General features: G+C 42.0%; 1 protein-coding gene across 1 annotated transcript in view; it reads right to left on the bottom strand.

Moving 5' to 3' along the window:
• LOC147120260 (carboxypeptidase inhibitor SmCI-like) overlaps positions 1–17872 on the bottom strand; it is a 73633-nt gene that overhangs the window by 41897 nt on the left and 13864 nt on the right. Inside the window, exons 2-3 of the mRNA XM_085985911.1 lie at positions 16102–16302; positions 1386–1565 (exon numbers count right to left, since the gene is read on the bottom strand). Coding sequence (XP_085842037.1) covers positions 1386–1565; positions 16102–16302 — 381 coding nt within the window. The remainder of the gene's footprint in view (positions 1–1385; positions 1566–16101; positions 16303–17872) is intronic.

Below are 17872 nucleotides of genomic sequence, written 5' to 3'. Positions count from 1 at the left end.
TTAAAATAAAAATGTTACTAAGAAGGCTGTTCCTCAATGAAGAGTAACGTTTGCAGAGAGTGCAGCTTAGAAAATTGCAGGCCCTCAAACCATGTTTTTCTGTCCATTAAAATGAATGATGGTAAACTATGGTGTGCAGGCCCACCATTTCTTGACCTACGCTCCCAGCAAGCATCACTCCTCAATGCAGGTACCCAATCATGGAATCAGTCCTGAGAAAAGCAGTTGCAAATGCTACTAAGATTAGGACAACTTTATGGTTTGGTTCAACTCATTACCTTCATCAGCTATATTGATAACAGATTATCTGGTCATTTATCTCATTGGGACCTTGCTGTGTGCAAATTGGCTGCTGTCTTTCTTACATTATAATAGTGATTGCACTTTAAAAGTACTTAATTGACTGTACAGTGCTTTTAAGACATCCTGAGATAATGAAAGGTGCTATATAAATGCAAGTTCTTTCTTTCCTATAACCCAAACAAAAAAATGTAAATGTAGAATATTTTAGGAATGTAACTTTGATGCATTGGCCCAGAATTTTCAGTAGTAATAACAGTGAGGCTGTCAGCACTCACCGTTATTACTCTGTTAAACTGATAGCAACTTCAGGCGTCCGCACATGCGCAGTTAAACGTGGAAATCCGGAAGTTGCTGTCAGTGATACCTTGCTCCTCCACAGGGTGTGCGGTTGCAGTCTTCGCAGATGGAATCAAAATAGAAATCACTGATTTGTCATGAACTTCAACTATTTACGTATTATTCTCACTGTAAGGACCAATGAAAAAGTTAAGCCTGGTTCAGTCAGGAGTAACTGAGTTTTTAATGGCATACTAAGTCATAATTATTGCTGAACAACCTCTCTAGCCCTGAAAAACTAATTTTACAAGTGTGGAGTCTCATTCCCTCAGAAGAACATTTAAAAATTGCAGAATTTAAAAAAAATATATATCTTAAAGTTTGTGTTCTGATATTTAAGTACCTCCCTTAATCCCATGTGTATGTCCCAATCTTTGTTTCGCTTTCTGTACAATGATTTATGATTTATATTCCCTGCTTTTTACTTCCTGCTTTGCCATCTCTGATTGGCTGATCAGCCTGCCTGCTGCCTGCCCTGTTGCTGGACCATAGATCCACTGTTGGTGGTGCCAAATTCAAACTGACATCAAAAAAGAGGTAGTCTGTGCTTTAGAGCCCACTAAAACTTTGTCAGCTGCTTTTTTTTAGAGGTCAACGGCAAGTGGCGTCCCTTCGCTGCTGACAGCAAAATCCAGGCCAATATCTTAAACTTGACTAAGCTTTAATATTTTAAGATTATTTCGAACAATCACCAACTGTTAAGGGAACAAGCTTGAAGTGAAATGATTCAGAATGAACTCACTTACCTTTTGTTTTATGGCACTCCTTCTGGCAATCCTTCTCAGTTCTGAAGTTGTTCTTGTTTCCAAAGCAGCCCCCATAAATAAACTGCTCACACTGTTTTGTGAGCTTATTATAGAAATACCGATAAAAAAGCCCTCGACATGGTCCAACATCAGCTTCCATACGGCATGGGTTTCTTCGATCTGTTAATTATATATATTTTTATATTAGTAATATCACAAAACAAAAGCTTCAAAGTTTTTTAGTGCTGTGTTTACACTCAGTTGCACAGTAGCATCCAACAGTCAGGAGAAGTCATCCAATTGGTACTATCTACTATTCACTTTGGGTATCTTCATAGCAATTAAACCTTAGACACCTTCATTGCTTCAGTAAATACAGAAACAGCACAGTTCACGTTCAGGCTATCCATTGCAGATAGGCATATGTTCCTCCAATAAATTAAATAAAAAATATCTAATCACTTTTGCCAAAGTATACATTTTTAAATAAAAATCATAATTGAACATTTTAGTACCGAAGAGGTTTCTTTTGTACATTTCAAAAATGCTTTTGTGTTGAAAGATCATTTGAGACAACAGCAACAACTTGCATTTACAGAGCGCCTTTCACGTGGAAAGAAACAATGTGAGGCGCTTGACAGAGGCATAACTAAAAAAAATGGACCCATAGCCAACGAAGAAGATATTAGTTGGGGTGGTCAAAATCTTGGTCAAAGAGGTGGGATCTAAGGAGGGTCTTAAAGGAGAAGAAGGAGATGGAGAGACAGATGGGCTTAGGGATGGAATTGCAGAGCATGGGGCCTAGGCAGCTGAAGGCATGGCCACCAGTGGTGGGGCAGAGGTTGTTGCGTTTAGCCGTCCTGCTTTCATATATGTTACTAGCAATCAATTATATTGAATCTATGGCTTCTGAAGGTAGGACTGGGGTCTATTAGAGACATAAATAGTATGATTTGTCCTACTGGTTTTCACTTACTTACCTGCCTGTTATAAAGAGGACAAAGCAAAGCAAAGCTGCTACATGGGTTACTTAGACCAAAAGCTGAGGGTGGCTATTGGTAGGATCTTAAGAATGAGTTGCTGTGTTTCATTATGCTGTTAGATATTGTGCAAGAATCCAATCAAATGGAATCTGCATCAGGGAAGAATTAGGAATGCTCATATGCATCATAACTGTTTAGTCACTAAATCATTAAGAGACTCAGCACACACCAGGGATCAGTGTGTTTAACAGTAAACCAGGGCAGACGATGAGCTCATGTCTAAAGAGTAGGGTATGTCACTCTTGACTCAGCCTGCCTTTAGCAACAAATCTGGACCAGCACCAAACCTGTAGGCTTATTGAAGTAGGAAGGGAGAAATTGAAATGCCAAGTAAAAAAAATCAATGCAGTGAATGTAAAGTTACTGGGTAATGATGAGTAATTGGACAGTAGTGATGATTAACAATGAATATTTACTAACTCAGTGAATGCTTTCAGCATCTTCATTATTGCTTCAGTTGCTCAGCATATTCCCCAGGAAATGAATGCTTGTGAAATGATCTTATTCAACTAATAGGGAAACAATTAGCTAAGTATTTTATAACCATGCTTTAAAAATTATGAATTTAGTCACTTAATTTGTGAAAATAGACATTACTTTTTGTTTGTGTTATTATGGCTGAAGAAGCTTATCCCCCAATAAATGGTACTTCATACAGTTCAGGATTCTATTGATAAAACTGTAGCCTAAACACAATGAAAAACCAATGTAACTGAACTGATAGAAACTATGGGAGGGCAGAAGGGACCTCGGTTTAACGTCTGATCCGAAAGACAGCACCTCTGATATTGCAGCACTCCCTCAGTTCTGCACTGGCCTGTCAGCCCAGATTTTGTACTCAAGTCTCTGGAGTGGGACTTGAACCCATGACCTTCTGACTTAGAGACAAAAGTGCTATCACTGAACCATGGCTGACACCCATGACAACAAAGCATAACTGTCTGGGAGCACTGCCTAAGCCTATAAGTTGCTTTTCACCATGTCCACTCCAATTGCCATTATTTCAGTTACAAATTTAATACTGGAATAAGCTCTCTTCTGTTTCACTTCTATTGTCCTATCTTTCACTTTTAGCTGTATAGCTTTTCCACAATCCTGTAGGAAGCTATAAAATTCCATCGTCGTGAATTTTCTTGGAGGTTCTCCTGCAGGACACATCCTAACTTCGAGCTTTCCTCCAATCTTTCATTGATGTTACGGCGCCAATTGGCAGAAGCCTTGAGGAAATGCCGCTACTGGCCTGAGTTAAAAATTGTTCTGATGGCAGTGATCAGTACCTCTGAACCCGAGAAAATATCAAATTTGTACCAACGACGAAAGAACCCTTAAAACAAACAGTAGTTAACAGAAACCAGTTTGAATTTGCAAGTATAGACCCAGCTGAAATTTCACATGAAAAGATATATATGTTCAAATCCTTATGATTGGGAACAGGGTGGTTCTTAGATCTGTTATAACAGTGTTGTTTAGCCATATAGTCAGTGGCACATACAATGCACAATTATATCAGCTCTTTAAGCTACAGCATATCCTCTGCATCAGTAATGCAAGCTGAATTCATGCTTTAAATAACGTACAGCCCTTAATGAATAGTAGGAATGATTTTGAGATCTCAGTGAAGTGGAGCTGAGAATGGCTAGCTGCTAGCTCAGTTAGTCAAAAGTACACCGTGCAGAATGGCCTCAAAGAGTGGCCGCAATAGTGATAGGGGATTCATTAGTTAGGGGAACAGATAGGTGTTTCTGTGGATGCAGGCGTGACTCCAGGATGGTATGTTGCCTCCCTGGTGCTAGGGTCAAGGATGTCACTGAGTGGCTGTAGGAAACTCTAAGGGGGGTGAACAGCCAGAGGTCGTTGTCCATATTGGTACCAATGACATAGGCAGAAAGAGGGATGAGGTCCTGCAGGCAGACTATAGGGAGTTAGGAAAGAGATTAAAAAGCAGGACCTCAAAGGTAGTAATCTCTGGATTACTCCTGGTGCCACGTGCTAGTGAGTACAGGAATAGGAGGATAGAACAGATCAATGCGTGGCTGGAGAGATGGTACAAGAGGGAGGGCTTTAGATTCCTGAGGCATTGGGACCATTTCTGGGGAAGGTGGGATCTGTACAAGCTGGACGAGTTACACCTCAACGGAGCCGGGACCAATATTCTCACGGGGAGGTTTGCTTGTGCTGTTGGGGAGGGTTTAAACTAGCTTGGCAGGGATATGGGCACCAGTATATAGGAGTAGAAAGGAGGAATAAGGTGCATAAAAGAGTGAGTGTGTTGGATAGTACTAGAGAAGAAAGTAGTATTAGAGGCGGAAGTAGTACCATATTAGACTAAGACTACGAAAAATTCAAAATGGGTTTAGAATGCATGTACGTAAATGTACAAGGTGTGGTGAATAAGGTTGGTGAACCACAAGCACAATCAGCCATATGGCAATATGATGTTGTGGCAATAACGGAAACGTGGCTTAAAAGCGGTAAGGACTGGGCACTTAATATTCAAGGGTACAAGGTGCTCAGAAAAGATAGGGAAGGAAAAAAGGGAGGTGGGGTGGCAGTGCTGATTAAGGAAAACATTGTAGTGTTGGAAAGGGAGGATGTTCTTGAGGGGATAAGGACAGAATCCATTTGGTTAGAGTTTAGGAGCAAAAAGGGTATGATCACGCTATTGGGGGTATTCTATAGGTCTCCAAATAGTGAGAGGGAGGTAGAGGAGCAAATCTGCAGGGAAATCGCAGAGATATGCAAGAGCTATAGAGTGGTAATATTGGGGGAATTTAATTATCCAACTATCAATTGGGATAATGCTAGGGTAAAGGGAAAGGAGGGGGAGGAATTTCTGAAATGTATTCAGGATAATTTCCTTCACCAGTATGTTCTTGGCCCAACTAGGAAGGAGGCATTGCTGGATCTGATGCTGGGGAATGAGATGGGCCAGGTCGACCAAGAGTCTGTGGGAGAACACTTGGGTTCGAGTGATCATCGTAACGTAAGATTTAGATTAGCAATGGAGAGGAGCAAGGAACAATCTAGAGTGGAATTTCTAAACTGGAATAGGGCTAACTTCAATGGGATGCGAAAGGATCTAGCCAGGGTAAAATGGAACCAAAGACTGGCAGGAAAAACTGTAATGGAACAATGGGTGATCTTTAAGAAGGAGATGTTCCAAGTACAGGCTAGGGACATTTCAACAAGAGGGAAGGGTAAGGGAACCAAAGCAAGGGCTCCTTGGATGATGAGTGAAGTAGAGAAGATGATGAAACAAAAAAAGAGGGTGTATGATGCATGTCAGGTGAATTCTTCAAGGGAGAACCAGACCAAATACAATAAGTTGAGAGGGGAAGTGAAGATGAAAATAAGATTGGCAAAGAGAGAATCTGAGAGTAGAATGGTGGTTAACATAAAAGGGAACCCAAAAGTCTTCTACCGGCATGTAAACAGTAAGCGGGTAGCAAGAAGCGGGGTGGGGCCTATCAGGGACAAAGAAGGTGATATAAGCTTAGAGGTGCAGGGCAAGGCTAGAGTACTCAATGAGTACTTTGTATTGGTGTTTACTAAGGAGGTGGCTGCTGACAAAATATCGGTAGAAGTGGAAAAGATAGAAGCAATGGAAGGGGTGAAAATTGATAGACAGGATGTACTAGAAAGGCTGGGTATGCTTAAAGTGGATAAGTCGCCTGGTCCAGATGGCTTGCATCCCAGATTGCTAGGGGAATTGGGGGAGGAGATAGCGGAAGGGCTTGCCATAATTTTCCAATCTTCCTAGATGAGGGGGAGGTGCCTGAGGATTGGAAAGTGGCAAATGTGACACCATTGTTCAAGAAAGGGTGTAAGGACCGGAAAGTTTAACATCAGTGGTGGTCAGGCTGGTCAGTTTAACATCAGTGGTGGGTAAAGTTTTAGAAACAATAGTCAAAAAAAATTAATGGGCACTTGGAGAGGTTTAAGCTAATTAAGGAGAGCCAACACGGATTTGTAAAAGGCAGATCGTGTTTGACTAATCTAATTGAATTTTTTGACGAAGTAACAGGGAGGATTGATGAAGGGAATGCAATGGATGTCGTCTACATGGATTTTCGGAAGGCGTTTGACAAAGTACCACACAGAAGGCTGGTAAACAAAATTGAGGTTCATGGAATAGGTGGGTCAGTGGCAGCTTGGATAAGGAATTGGCTTTAGGATAGAAAACAGGGAGTTGTGGTAAATGGCTGTTTTTCAGACTGAAGGATGGTAGACAGTGGTGTTCCCCAAGGGTCAGTGCTGGGGCCACTGCTTTTTGTGATATATATAAATGACCTGGATATTGGAATACAGAGTAGAATTTCTAAATTTGCCGATGACACCAAACTTGGGGGTGTGGCAAACAGTGAGGATGATACCAATTGACTGCAGCAGGACATAGAAAGGCTAGCAGATAGGGCAGAAAAGTGGCAGATGGAATTTAGTACAGAGAAGTGTGAGGCGATGCATTCTGGCAGAAGGAACAGGGAGAGGCAATATACACTTAATGGCACAGTTTAAAAGGTGTGCAAGGACAGAGGGACCTGGGAGTTAATGTGTATAGGTCCCTGAAGGTGGCAGGACATATTGAGAGAGTGGTTAGCAAAGCATATGGGATCTTGGGCTTCATAGAGAGAGGTATTAAGTACAAAATTAGAGAAGTTATGCTGAACCTTTATAAAGTGCTGGTTAGGCCACAACTGGAGTATTGTGTCCAGTTCTAGTCACCACACTTTAGGAAGGATGTGAAGGCCCTTGAGAGGGTGCAGAGGAGATTTACCAGAATGTTTCTGGGGATGGGGGATCTTAGATACAAGGACAGATTGGAGAGGCTGGATTTGTTTTCATTAGAGCAAAGGAGGTTGAGGAGTGATTTGATAGAGGTGTATAAGATTATGATGGGTTTGAATAGGCTAAACGGGGAAAGGCTGTTCCCACTAGTTGATGGTAGAAGGATTGGGGGACACAGATTTAAGGTTTTGGGCAAGTGATACAGGGGGGACGTGAGGAAAAACTTTTTACGCAGCGAGTGGTGAGGACCTGAAACTCACTGCTGACGAAAGTGGTGGAAGCGGACACACTCAATGTTTTCAAGGGGAGACTGGATAGACACTTGAGGGAAATAAACTTGCAGGGCTACGGGGATAGAGCGGGGGAATGGGATTGACTGGTTTGCTTTACAGAGAGCCGGCACGGACTTGATGGGGTGAATGGCCTCCTTCTGTGCCATTACGACTCTATAACTGAGTTCTGGGGTCAGCTTTTTGAAAAATTAGTAGAAGCTCCCAGCACAGCTTTGGTTTGCATTAGCAGTTAGTCTAATGGGCAATGTGGGAATTTAAAGGGATGAGACTATTTAAAAGTCAATGGCCCGGATTTTGCAGTCAGCGACAGTGACAGCGCTCACCGCTGACTTTGAAGAAAGCGGCCCACAAATATTTAGCAGCCTCTGTAGCGTTGATTTTACACTCGATGGAAAATGTGACTTTCCATCTAGCACCATCTATAGGGGACCTGTGAGGCATAGGGGAGCAAATACTGGTTCAGCCTTTATAAAGAGTCAAATGGTTTTTAAATATTTGCCAATATTTGCCAAGCATGAAATAGTGACAGGCAAAAATGAAATGAAAAGAAACCCAACGTGGAGGCATTAAACAGAGTCTGTGGGAAGTAGCAGAGCATTTGATGGCTGATAAAGTGGGTGTGTTGCTGCATGAGTCTAGGGCAATTTCCCTAGAGGTACCATGCTTTTCAGGAGGTGGTGGTTCCTCTTTTGATATCAGGAGGTGGTGGTTATGCTCAATGGTTTGTACTGTACATAGCTGTCATCTAGGATGCTCTGCTCTCTCTTTCTCTCTCAAGGAGCTTACTGCCTGGAAAAAGTTCTTTGCCCTGTTAAGCTGATGCCTCCTTTCAACGGGGAAAGTGATGAACATAGTTCCCTTGCAAGCAATGTTTCTGCAATTGCCTAATTTAGCATACATTGCCAGTGGTGGCTTGGAAGGATCCAGTGATGCAAAGGTTTCACACAGTGGTAACCTTCACACCATAGGAAATTCCAGGTACAAGTAGTTCGCAGGTTGGCCTCCAGGAGATGGCACAGCTATATGGCAGTATCTTTTGTGAGGCCGAGGCATTGAAGACAGATCTCTCTGGCAGGCCCAGAAAGGACTGTCTGGGCTAATACATGAAGGTTCTGGGATGGGTGTGTACATTATGCATAAGGTCCAGTTGCACCTGCCTTTCTTGTCCCTTCAGCAACTGCTCTTCTTGCTGTAAATATAGTAACACCATTAGAACCCCCAAAGGAATTCCACCCTGCACACTTTGCTACAAGTGAAACTGTATCTAGAAGCAAGACTGTTGTAAAAAAATGTTAAAAATAAAAATCAGACCTAAGCAGCAACAAAATTTAAAGCTCCAATAAAAATACAGGTTAAAACATCGCCTTCCGCCATATTCAGTGGGAGTTTTGTGGCGGTACTACAGCGTTGCGCCCCGATCTCCTACACCCAGAGATCGTGACGTCATTGCCGTGCGCATCATCCCGGTAGCACACCGGACCCGAAATTGACTCCCGCTCCCTGCTGCAGCACCGGTCGAAAACACCGACAGCTGCAGGAGGCGTGCATCAGGCGGCCAGCCGCTTCAGGGGCGATAATTAAAGGCGAGGTGGCCGAGAAAAGTAAAACAAAACTTACCTTTCCTGTTCCAGTTTTTTGCGCGTGCTGCTGCCGGCGATCGATCAGCCTGGCACTCTGCTTGAGTGCTGGGCTGATCGTGCGGGATCGCAGCTGCCTTGGTGGTCCAGGTAGGTACCTTTTTTATTGCAGAGCCTGCAGCGATGGCCCTCCCCTTTAAGGGAGGAAAGGAGCCTTTGAACGCGGCAGTGCTGCACGGTCCAGTGTGCAGCGCTGCTGAAGTCTCCGCCCCAGCTGCTGCCGATTGCGCTCTAAGAAGGAAGTAGAGCGCTTGATTTAGTGCTCCACTTCCTTCTTGGAATGCAAATGCCTGGTGCTAACTTTTCAAACTTTAAAAAATTAGCGCCTCAAACAGGGCGATAGTGAATTTCTCCACCCCAATCTTTTCACCATCAACTATGAACTAATGCTAAAACTCTACTTTCGTACACACTGGGAATAAAAGTGAAGTAACATGAAATCAATATGTAATATGAATTGACTAAAGATGAACACTTGGGTGGGAACGATGATTAACTAATAATATTTATGTGGTCTTATGTCAACTGGCTTGGTGCATGCTTTCAGTCTTTGCATATCAGTGCTCCACTTATTCAGCATATTCCCCTGACAAATAATGTCAGCATAACAATCACGCAAAGCTAATAAGGCAAGGAGTAGGGAAATTATTTATTCCTGCTATCTCAAAACTGTGTTTACATTGTTTTAGAGAATCATATTCATACCTATATATTCAAAAGTTATTGTTTGGGTTTGAAAAGGATACCCTAGAAACATACGATAAGCTGTGCTAGTCATTAGTCTGTGCAAGTTGCTATTTTTTATACATGTAAAGATTTTGGCTTCTCTTTCAGACTTACAGCTGCAATGCACTTTAGCTGCCAAAATTTAAGTTGTGCAATTGAAAAGTTTCGTCTCTGTGCCATAAATCAAGTTGTTTTGTTCGACCAATTTCATGGAATGCAAGAAGAATTTTCTGTTCCTGAATGTGTTGCCATGGGTTTCAGAGTTTGTGTGGATCCAGCCTCTCCTGTCTATTAACATGCATCACACTGTAAGTTCCAGCATTATTGTCCTGCTTCAATAATGTCTGTTAGCAGGGAGAAAGCAAATCTTCAGCAGAAATAAGTTAGTTGCTGATGCTCCTCTGGGAGGAGGGGAGTAACTAGACTGGAATTATCAGCAATATTTTTGAATTACTTTATACTGTTCAGTCATTACAGAAATACATACAGGCAAAAAAAAACTTACGATTACAACAAGATTTAAAACAAAGTGTGTATAACACGAGCTACTACGAAGGGGAGAAAGATTAGCAATGGACAATTTTCTTATTGTGATAAACTGAGCAGACTCATCACGTAAAAACAAATTTCAATCATCGCAGTATTTTTAAATATCTCAGTATCATGTGCTATGTGGCCAGAAAAGCCGACTATCATTCAATATAATAAATGGAAAATCCATGTTTTTTAATTTCATACAATGATTCCAAATGTGCTTTGGTGTAACAGTTCGCTGCACATGACTGATGGGTTAGTCATCTAAGGCAGCAAACATCAGGTTACGGTGATATATTTAGCAATGAGTCCCCAACAGTGTTGTCTATACTGAAGCAAGGACAAGTTGTCTTGCATCCAGCTGAAAAGAGCAATTAGAGATATTCAGATAGCTGTTCTCATGTGACATCAACAGCTTTGAAATTGGCTATATGTCACGTCAGTGGTTTGCTTACTAACATCAAAACCGTACGTATTGACTAAGCTGTTATCTGCTCACAACACATACAGGTAATGTTCCTATTTCTGCAGATAACCCAATCGATATATTAAATGTGTATCTTCCAGCACTGTTCCTAGGTCTTTTGCTCTTGGAAGTATTAAGAGAATATATGTAAAATTATATTTTGCTAATGCAAGTCGCACAGTATAAAATAACTTTTTTTTCATTGTCTATGGAACTCTAAACACTTACGGTTTGATTTTAACTTGGAGCAGGTGTCGGGCAGGTGGAGGGTTGCGGCAACTGCAAAACGCACTCACTGGCCTAAATTTCAGGTCTGGGGTGTTTTAACTCCCAGGCCTCATTTAAATGCTTTTCCCACCTATTCCAGGCAGGATGAGGACACAGAGCGGCTGCTGGCAGGGGAAGATCGAGTGGCAAAGGGTCGCACACCAACTTCCAGGTAAGTGGTGGGGTTGAATTTTCGGGAGTGTCTCATGGGATGAAAGAGGGAATTCTGGGGCCGGGGAAGCCAAGGCTTTCCTTGTGGGGCCCGCAAGAGAAATTTTCTGACTTACCTGGAGGACCTCTACATCCTTCCCACCAGCTCCCGACCTGATTCAGCCTGGCGGGAAGGCCACAGCAGCTTCCCCGCTCAAGCCCCAGATGAAATGCCATTGGTTGCATCTGATGTAATAGGACTCTGATTTGCATACATTCATGAGACTCCTGCCTGCTTTAGGTGGGCGCCTCACTTGCCTGCAGAACCTTGCAAGTTAATATTGGAGATGGCGGGAAAGGGCCGCGTTCCAAGTGGGTAGTTACCAACTCGTTTTTAACTGCCCACATGCCAGTTTTCCACCAGGCAGTTAGAGTTAAAATTAGGGTTTCCCTGAGGCCTGGGAAACCTGCCAGCCATAGCTAAATTTAAAATGGTGAATCACCATGAGGCACGCAGCCTCATTATAATATTTAAAGTGCCAACCTGCCTCATGTGAGTGGGTTGGCTGTCCGCCCCCCATCCTCCATTAAAACCGGAAGTACGCGGGTTGGAGGCGGGTTGGGGACACGATTCAGATTTTTAATTCTTTAACCTCCCACCTGACCCCAACCTACCCGTTTTTTGGGGTTAAAGTTTCCCCCAAAGAGAGGGGAAAGAAAGATTGGATTAACATGGAGAGAAAAAAGAGACAGAATGGAAAAGTTAAAAAAAATTAAAATTTGACACTTTTAAAATCAACTATTAAAACCTGAAGGGATGAAACTCCTCACTTGTAATAGTAAATTTTCAGTGCCAGAGAGCTTTTTTGGCAATAATTAACACTTATCTCGTCATTAAAGGGTACTTAGATTGGAATGGGCAAGACTTAGCCCGAATGAATAAAAACCCCACGGGATTGTCCAACTGTGGCTAACAAGAGACGTTAAAGATAATGGCCCAGAAATTCAGGTCTCCACGGGTGAGTACACACGGGGTACTCACCCGTAAGCCCAATGGAAGTGCCGGTTTCCTGCATGCACTTCCGTTCCCCTGAATGAAGTGGTTCAGAGGTCAAATGCGTGCGCGGGAGAGGCTGTGCGTGCGTATCGAACTTTTTTTTTTTTTACAGGTTTTCCCGGGAGGGTAAGTCTCCAGAAGTTAGACATGTAAAAAGCAGGTGTAAGGCCTGCTTTTTACAAGGTAAGTGGTGAATTAATTAAAATTAAAACATTTTTTCCCACAGGTTTATTATTTTTAAATACTTTAAAGCAAGATAAGTTTATTTTTAGCCCCGTTAGAAAATAAAATCATTTTTTTCAAAAATTTAAATTATTGTTTAATAGTTATTTCATGTAATTTATAGTTTATTTAAAAAATGTGATTTTTAAAAAATTTATTTGAAGATTTAGTGCTGTTTTGGAGCCGTAGTATTTATAGCTTTTGACAGCTCTTCCTGTCAATCTTATGAATGGAGCATTCCCTGCTCCGATTGGCTCCCCATGGCCCACGTGATCCCAGGGGACGCATTGAACTAACTGCGCCCCTGGGATACGCAAGCACTGCGCACTGGCAGCTGGACCAGGCCCCGGATCAGAATTCCACGGGGGCCCACAGCTCAACGGCCGGCGCGCAAGGTAAGTGCAGGTTGGGGGCTTACACACGCGAGAAGCCCCCGACCCGAATTTCTGGGCCAGTATTAGATTAAAGGAAATGGCTTATAATGTTGCCAGAAAGAGTAGTAAGCCTGAGGGTTGGAAAGTTTATAGAATTCAGCAAAGGATGACTAAGAAAGAGAAAAGGGAATATGAGAGTAAACTAGCAAGGGACATAAAACAGATTGTAAAAGCTTCTATAGATATGTAAAAAGGAAGAGATTAGCAAAAGTAAATGTGGGTCCCTTAGAGGCAGAGACAGGAGAAATTATAATGCAGAATAAGGAAATGGCAGAGACATTAAACATATACTTTGCATCTGTCTTAATGGTAGGAGACGCAAATAACATTCTGGAAATAGTGGGGAACCAAGGGTGCAGTGAGAATGAGGAGCTTAAAGAAATTAGTATTAGTAAAGAAATAGTACTGGAGAAATTAATGGGACTAAAAGTCAACAAATCCCCTGGACCTGATGGCCTACATCCTTGGGTTTTAAAAGACATAGCTACAGAGATAGTGGATGCATTGGTTGTCATATTCCAGAATTCCTTAGATTCATGAATGGTTCCCGTGGATTGGAGGTAGAAAACGTAAACCTGCTGTTCCAAGAAAGGAGGGGGAAAGAAAACAGAACTACAGGCCAGTTAGCCTGACATCAGTAGTAGGGAAAATGCTAGAATCTATTATTAGGGATGTGGTAACAGGGCACTTAGAAATTCATAATATGATTGTGCAGAGTCAACATGGATTTATGAAAGGGAAATCGTGTTTGACAAATCTGTTAAGAGTTTTTTGAGGTTGTAACTAGCAGGGTAGATAAGGGGGAACCAGTGGATGCGGTGTATTTGGATTTTCAGAAGGCATTCGATAAGGTGCTACACAAGAGGTTATTGCACAAAATTAGGGCTCATAGGATTGGGGGTAATATATTAGCATGGATTGAGGGTTGTCTAACGGACAGAAAACAGAGAGTAAGAATAAACGGCTCATTTTCGGGCTGGCAGGCTGTAACTAGTGGACTGCCGCAAGGATCAGTGCATGGGCCTCAGCTATTTACAACCTCTATCAATGATTTGGATGAGGGGACTGAATGAAATATATCCAAGTTTGCTGACAATACAAAGTTAGGTGGGAAAGTAAGCTGTAGGGAGGACACAAAGAGCCTTCAAAGGGATATAGACAGGTTAAGTGAGTAGGCAAGAACATGGCAGATGGAATATAATGTGGAGAAGTGTGGTTATCCACTTTGGTAGGAAAAATTGAAAAGCGGAATATTTTGTAAATTTTGAGAGACTGGGAAATATTGGTATTCAAAGGGACCTGTGTGTCCTTGTACATGAATCACAGAAAGTTAACATTCAGGTACAGCAAGCAATCAGGAAAGCAAATGGTATGTTAGTCTTTATTACAAAGCGTTTGGAGTATATATAGGGCCTTGGTGAGACAACACCTGGAGTACTGCATACAATTTTGGTCTCCTTACCCGAGGAAGGATATACTTGCCTTTGAGGGAGTGCAACAAAGGTTAACTAGACTGATTCTGGGATGAAGGAAGTGTCCTATGAGGAGAGATTGAGTAGACTAGGCCTATATCTAGCGTTTAGAAGAATGACAGGTGATCTCATTGAAACATGTCAATTTTTTAAAGGGCTTTACAGGGTTGATGCTGGGAGAATGTTTCCCCTTGCTGGGGAGTCTAAAACTAGGGGTCACAGTCTCAGAATAAGGGGTTGGCCACTTAGGACTGAGATGAGGAGACATTTCTTCACACAAAGGGTTGTGAGTCTTTGGAATTCTCTACCCCAGAGGGCTGTGGAGGCTCAGTCATTGAATATATTCAAGACAGAGATTGATAGATTTTTGGATACTAAGGGACTCAAGGGATATGGGGATAGTGTGGGAAGATGGAGTTGAGGTAAGAGATCAGCCATGATGTTATTAAATGGCGGAGCAGGCTTGAAGGGCCGGATGGCTTACTCCCACTCCTATTTCTTATGTTCTTATGTTCTTATGTTAACTTTCTGTGGTGAGGTTAGTTCATATCTACCATGCAAATACAGCAGCTTCACACCATTCAATGGGTTTTTAGTGGTGAGATATGCAGCGAGAAGCCATTTTCACGAATCTAATGATGGAGCTGTGCAACTCGGAGAGCAACTTTTGGATATCTGCGTTTAATTGCACATCTGACCCTCATCTGAAGTTGCTGTACCATTTACTCATGAATAACAGCGAGCGCCATTAGTCTCACCGTTATTTTGACTGCAAATTCTGGCCCATTATTTACTACTTCCTCACATACCACTAAAATAACGGGCCATATTTTGCAATAGAAATAATGATGAGGCTAACAGTGCTCACCGTTATTAAAGTTTAAATCGGACAGCAACTTCCAGCGACCGCACAGGCGCAGTTAATCGCGGAAATCAGGAAGTTGCTGTCCAAGATGTCTTGCTCTCCAAAAGCTTCCCAAAAACGGCATCTCGCCGTCTGAATCACCATTCAAATACACAGAACAACATGAAGTTCTGTACTTATGTGAAATATACAAACTAAATTTGCCAGAAAAAGTTACGACTTGTCCATTCCAGTTGCCAAACAACCTCTCTGACACTGAAATTTAACTTTTACAAATGTGGAGTCTCATTCCTTCAAATTTTTATTATTGTTGGTGATATAAAAAAAATCTAAAATTGAAATACTTTTTCTCACTTTTTCTTTCTGTCTCTTTTATCTCTCTTTCTCTTAATCCAATCTTTCTTTCCTTCCCTTTATTTTGCTTTCTGTACCTGATTTGGCATTGAATTAAATATTCTAACTTACACTTCCTGGTTCAGACTCTGCGCTGTTCATTAATGATTCTTTGTTAATGAGACACACAGTAGCTTACCCTGTTCACACAGGTCCCAGATGCCCTGCAGAGGGCACTGCGCTTTTTGGCTGGTTGGCTGACAGGACCTTCCGGTGCAAAAGCCCATAGAAATTCTGTGGTCAAGTGTAACAAATGGCTGGCGCCATTCATTCGCCGTTGACCACAAGATCCAGCCCAATAAGATCTAGATATCCAGATTCAAGGCAGTGTGTGTTATATTCGCACAGTCACAGTGAGGTAAATGAGCTTACCCTTCACTTTACACTTTGCCAGACATTCTTTCTTGGTTTCAAAGTTGTTTTCATTTCCATTACATCCACCGTAGATAAATTCTTCGCATTTCTGTGTGAATATGTTGAAGTAATATCTTTTGTTTACAGCTTTGCAGCGCCCACTATCAGCCTTTAGTGTGCATATTTCATTGCCGTACAGCAGCTCCCGGAGCTTGTGATCTGCATGAGAAAAAAGTAAGTATTATTCTTATTGGATTTAAGTAAATTAAATATTGATTTCAAGTGAAAGTTCCATTTGGTCATGTTTTTCCCATAAAATTATATGTTAAATTTTACTTGAATTTTGCAATCTCTTGTCATAGAGTCATCATGTCATTGGCTGCAATTTTGTCATTGGATGCGGGTTGGGAGCGTGTCAGGTCGTTTCCGGCTTCCAGTCCCGCCCCCAACTGCATCTGGCCCACGGACGTGATTTTACGTTGATTGACCTTGTTAAACCCGCCTTGCGGGCTTGCCGGCCAATTAAGAGGAAGCCGGTCAGATGACATCATCTGCCGGTTTGCTTAAAGGGACCACGCACAATTTTTTTTGACTTCTCATTTCTCAATGTTTGACAGCATTGAGGTGCTGCAAACAATGAAAATCACTGTACAAAGGTGAGCTCTTGCACCCAGGCTCTCCAATGACTCCCTCAATAGGCTGGATCAGATGGCAGCTGCAGGTGGGGTGACAGGAGTGATCTATCACTGGTGAGCAAGGTTCTCCCAATGAGGTGGCAATAGATATCGTTTTCAAAACTTGTTACCTAAAGAAATGTGTAAATGCATTAAAAATGATTTTCCCAACATTTTCTTACCTCTGAGACTCACCAGTGCACCATTGGATCCTTCACACCACTTCTGCAGCTGTCATCAATCCAGAAACATTACAGCAGACTCACAACATGCCACACTTACCTGGCGTGGTGTCTGGACGTCGGGAAGCCCAAGGTAGAAGCAGCAAAATTTTAAAATAGCCTGTCAACTACTCTCAACTACCTGTTAACAGGCAAGTAATTGGCTTTAATCCACTTCCCGCCCCTAGGTGTCAGGTCCATGCGTAAACCGGGGACCCGACACTTTGGAAAATTGTTTGGAGGCGGGTTGACGACGGGATTGGACCCTGCCGTCAACCAAAATGATTTTAACCTTTGACCTACCTCCAAACCCGCCCTCTCAGTGCCGATAAAATCGCGACCATTGTGTCTGATTTCAGAGTTCTAAACTATCAAATAAACCTCCCTACCACTGAAAATGTCATCTTTGTCCATTATGAGCATTGTAAATGAGATCTAACCTGATCTCACACAATTCTGGTGACAGATACCTGCTATTACTGCAGTCAGTTGTTTCCACTTTCTTTACTGTTGAGACACCTATTGACTTCAGAATGGTGTAATTTATTTTCCCTATTTCCAGAATACTGTCAGATTCCACTGAATGGAGCTTAACCCTTAATCGGCTGGATCGGATCAACATATGCTAAAGTCCAACAAATAATGGGACGAGCATTTTTAGCACTGAAATGCAGAAACTTAAAAGGTTTTTAGCATGGTTCATCACAACCTTTATACTGTTGTAGGTACGAATCTGTGGTTTAAATTGCAAATTACAATTCTGACCAACAATATTTCAAAACAACTAAAAATGTAGTATTTTTTTAAATCATAAACTCTTGCAAAATTCTCCTTACAGTTTGAAGATGAAAGAATTTGGGCTTTCCTTTTGAGAGACTGACTTGCATTCATATT

This window comes from Somniosus microcephalus, chromosome 4 (assembly GCF_052327205.1).
Source record: "Somniosus microcephalus isolate GS21.2 chromosome 4, FLI_Smic_1.0, whole genome shotgun sequence".
Lineage (NCBI taxonomy): Eukaryota > Metazoa > Chordata > Chondrichthyes > Squaliformes > Somniosidae > Somniosus > Somniosus microcephalus.
This window is presented reverse-complemented; position numbering and strand designations above follow the sequence as displayed.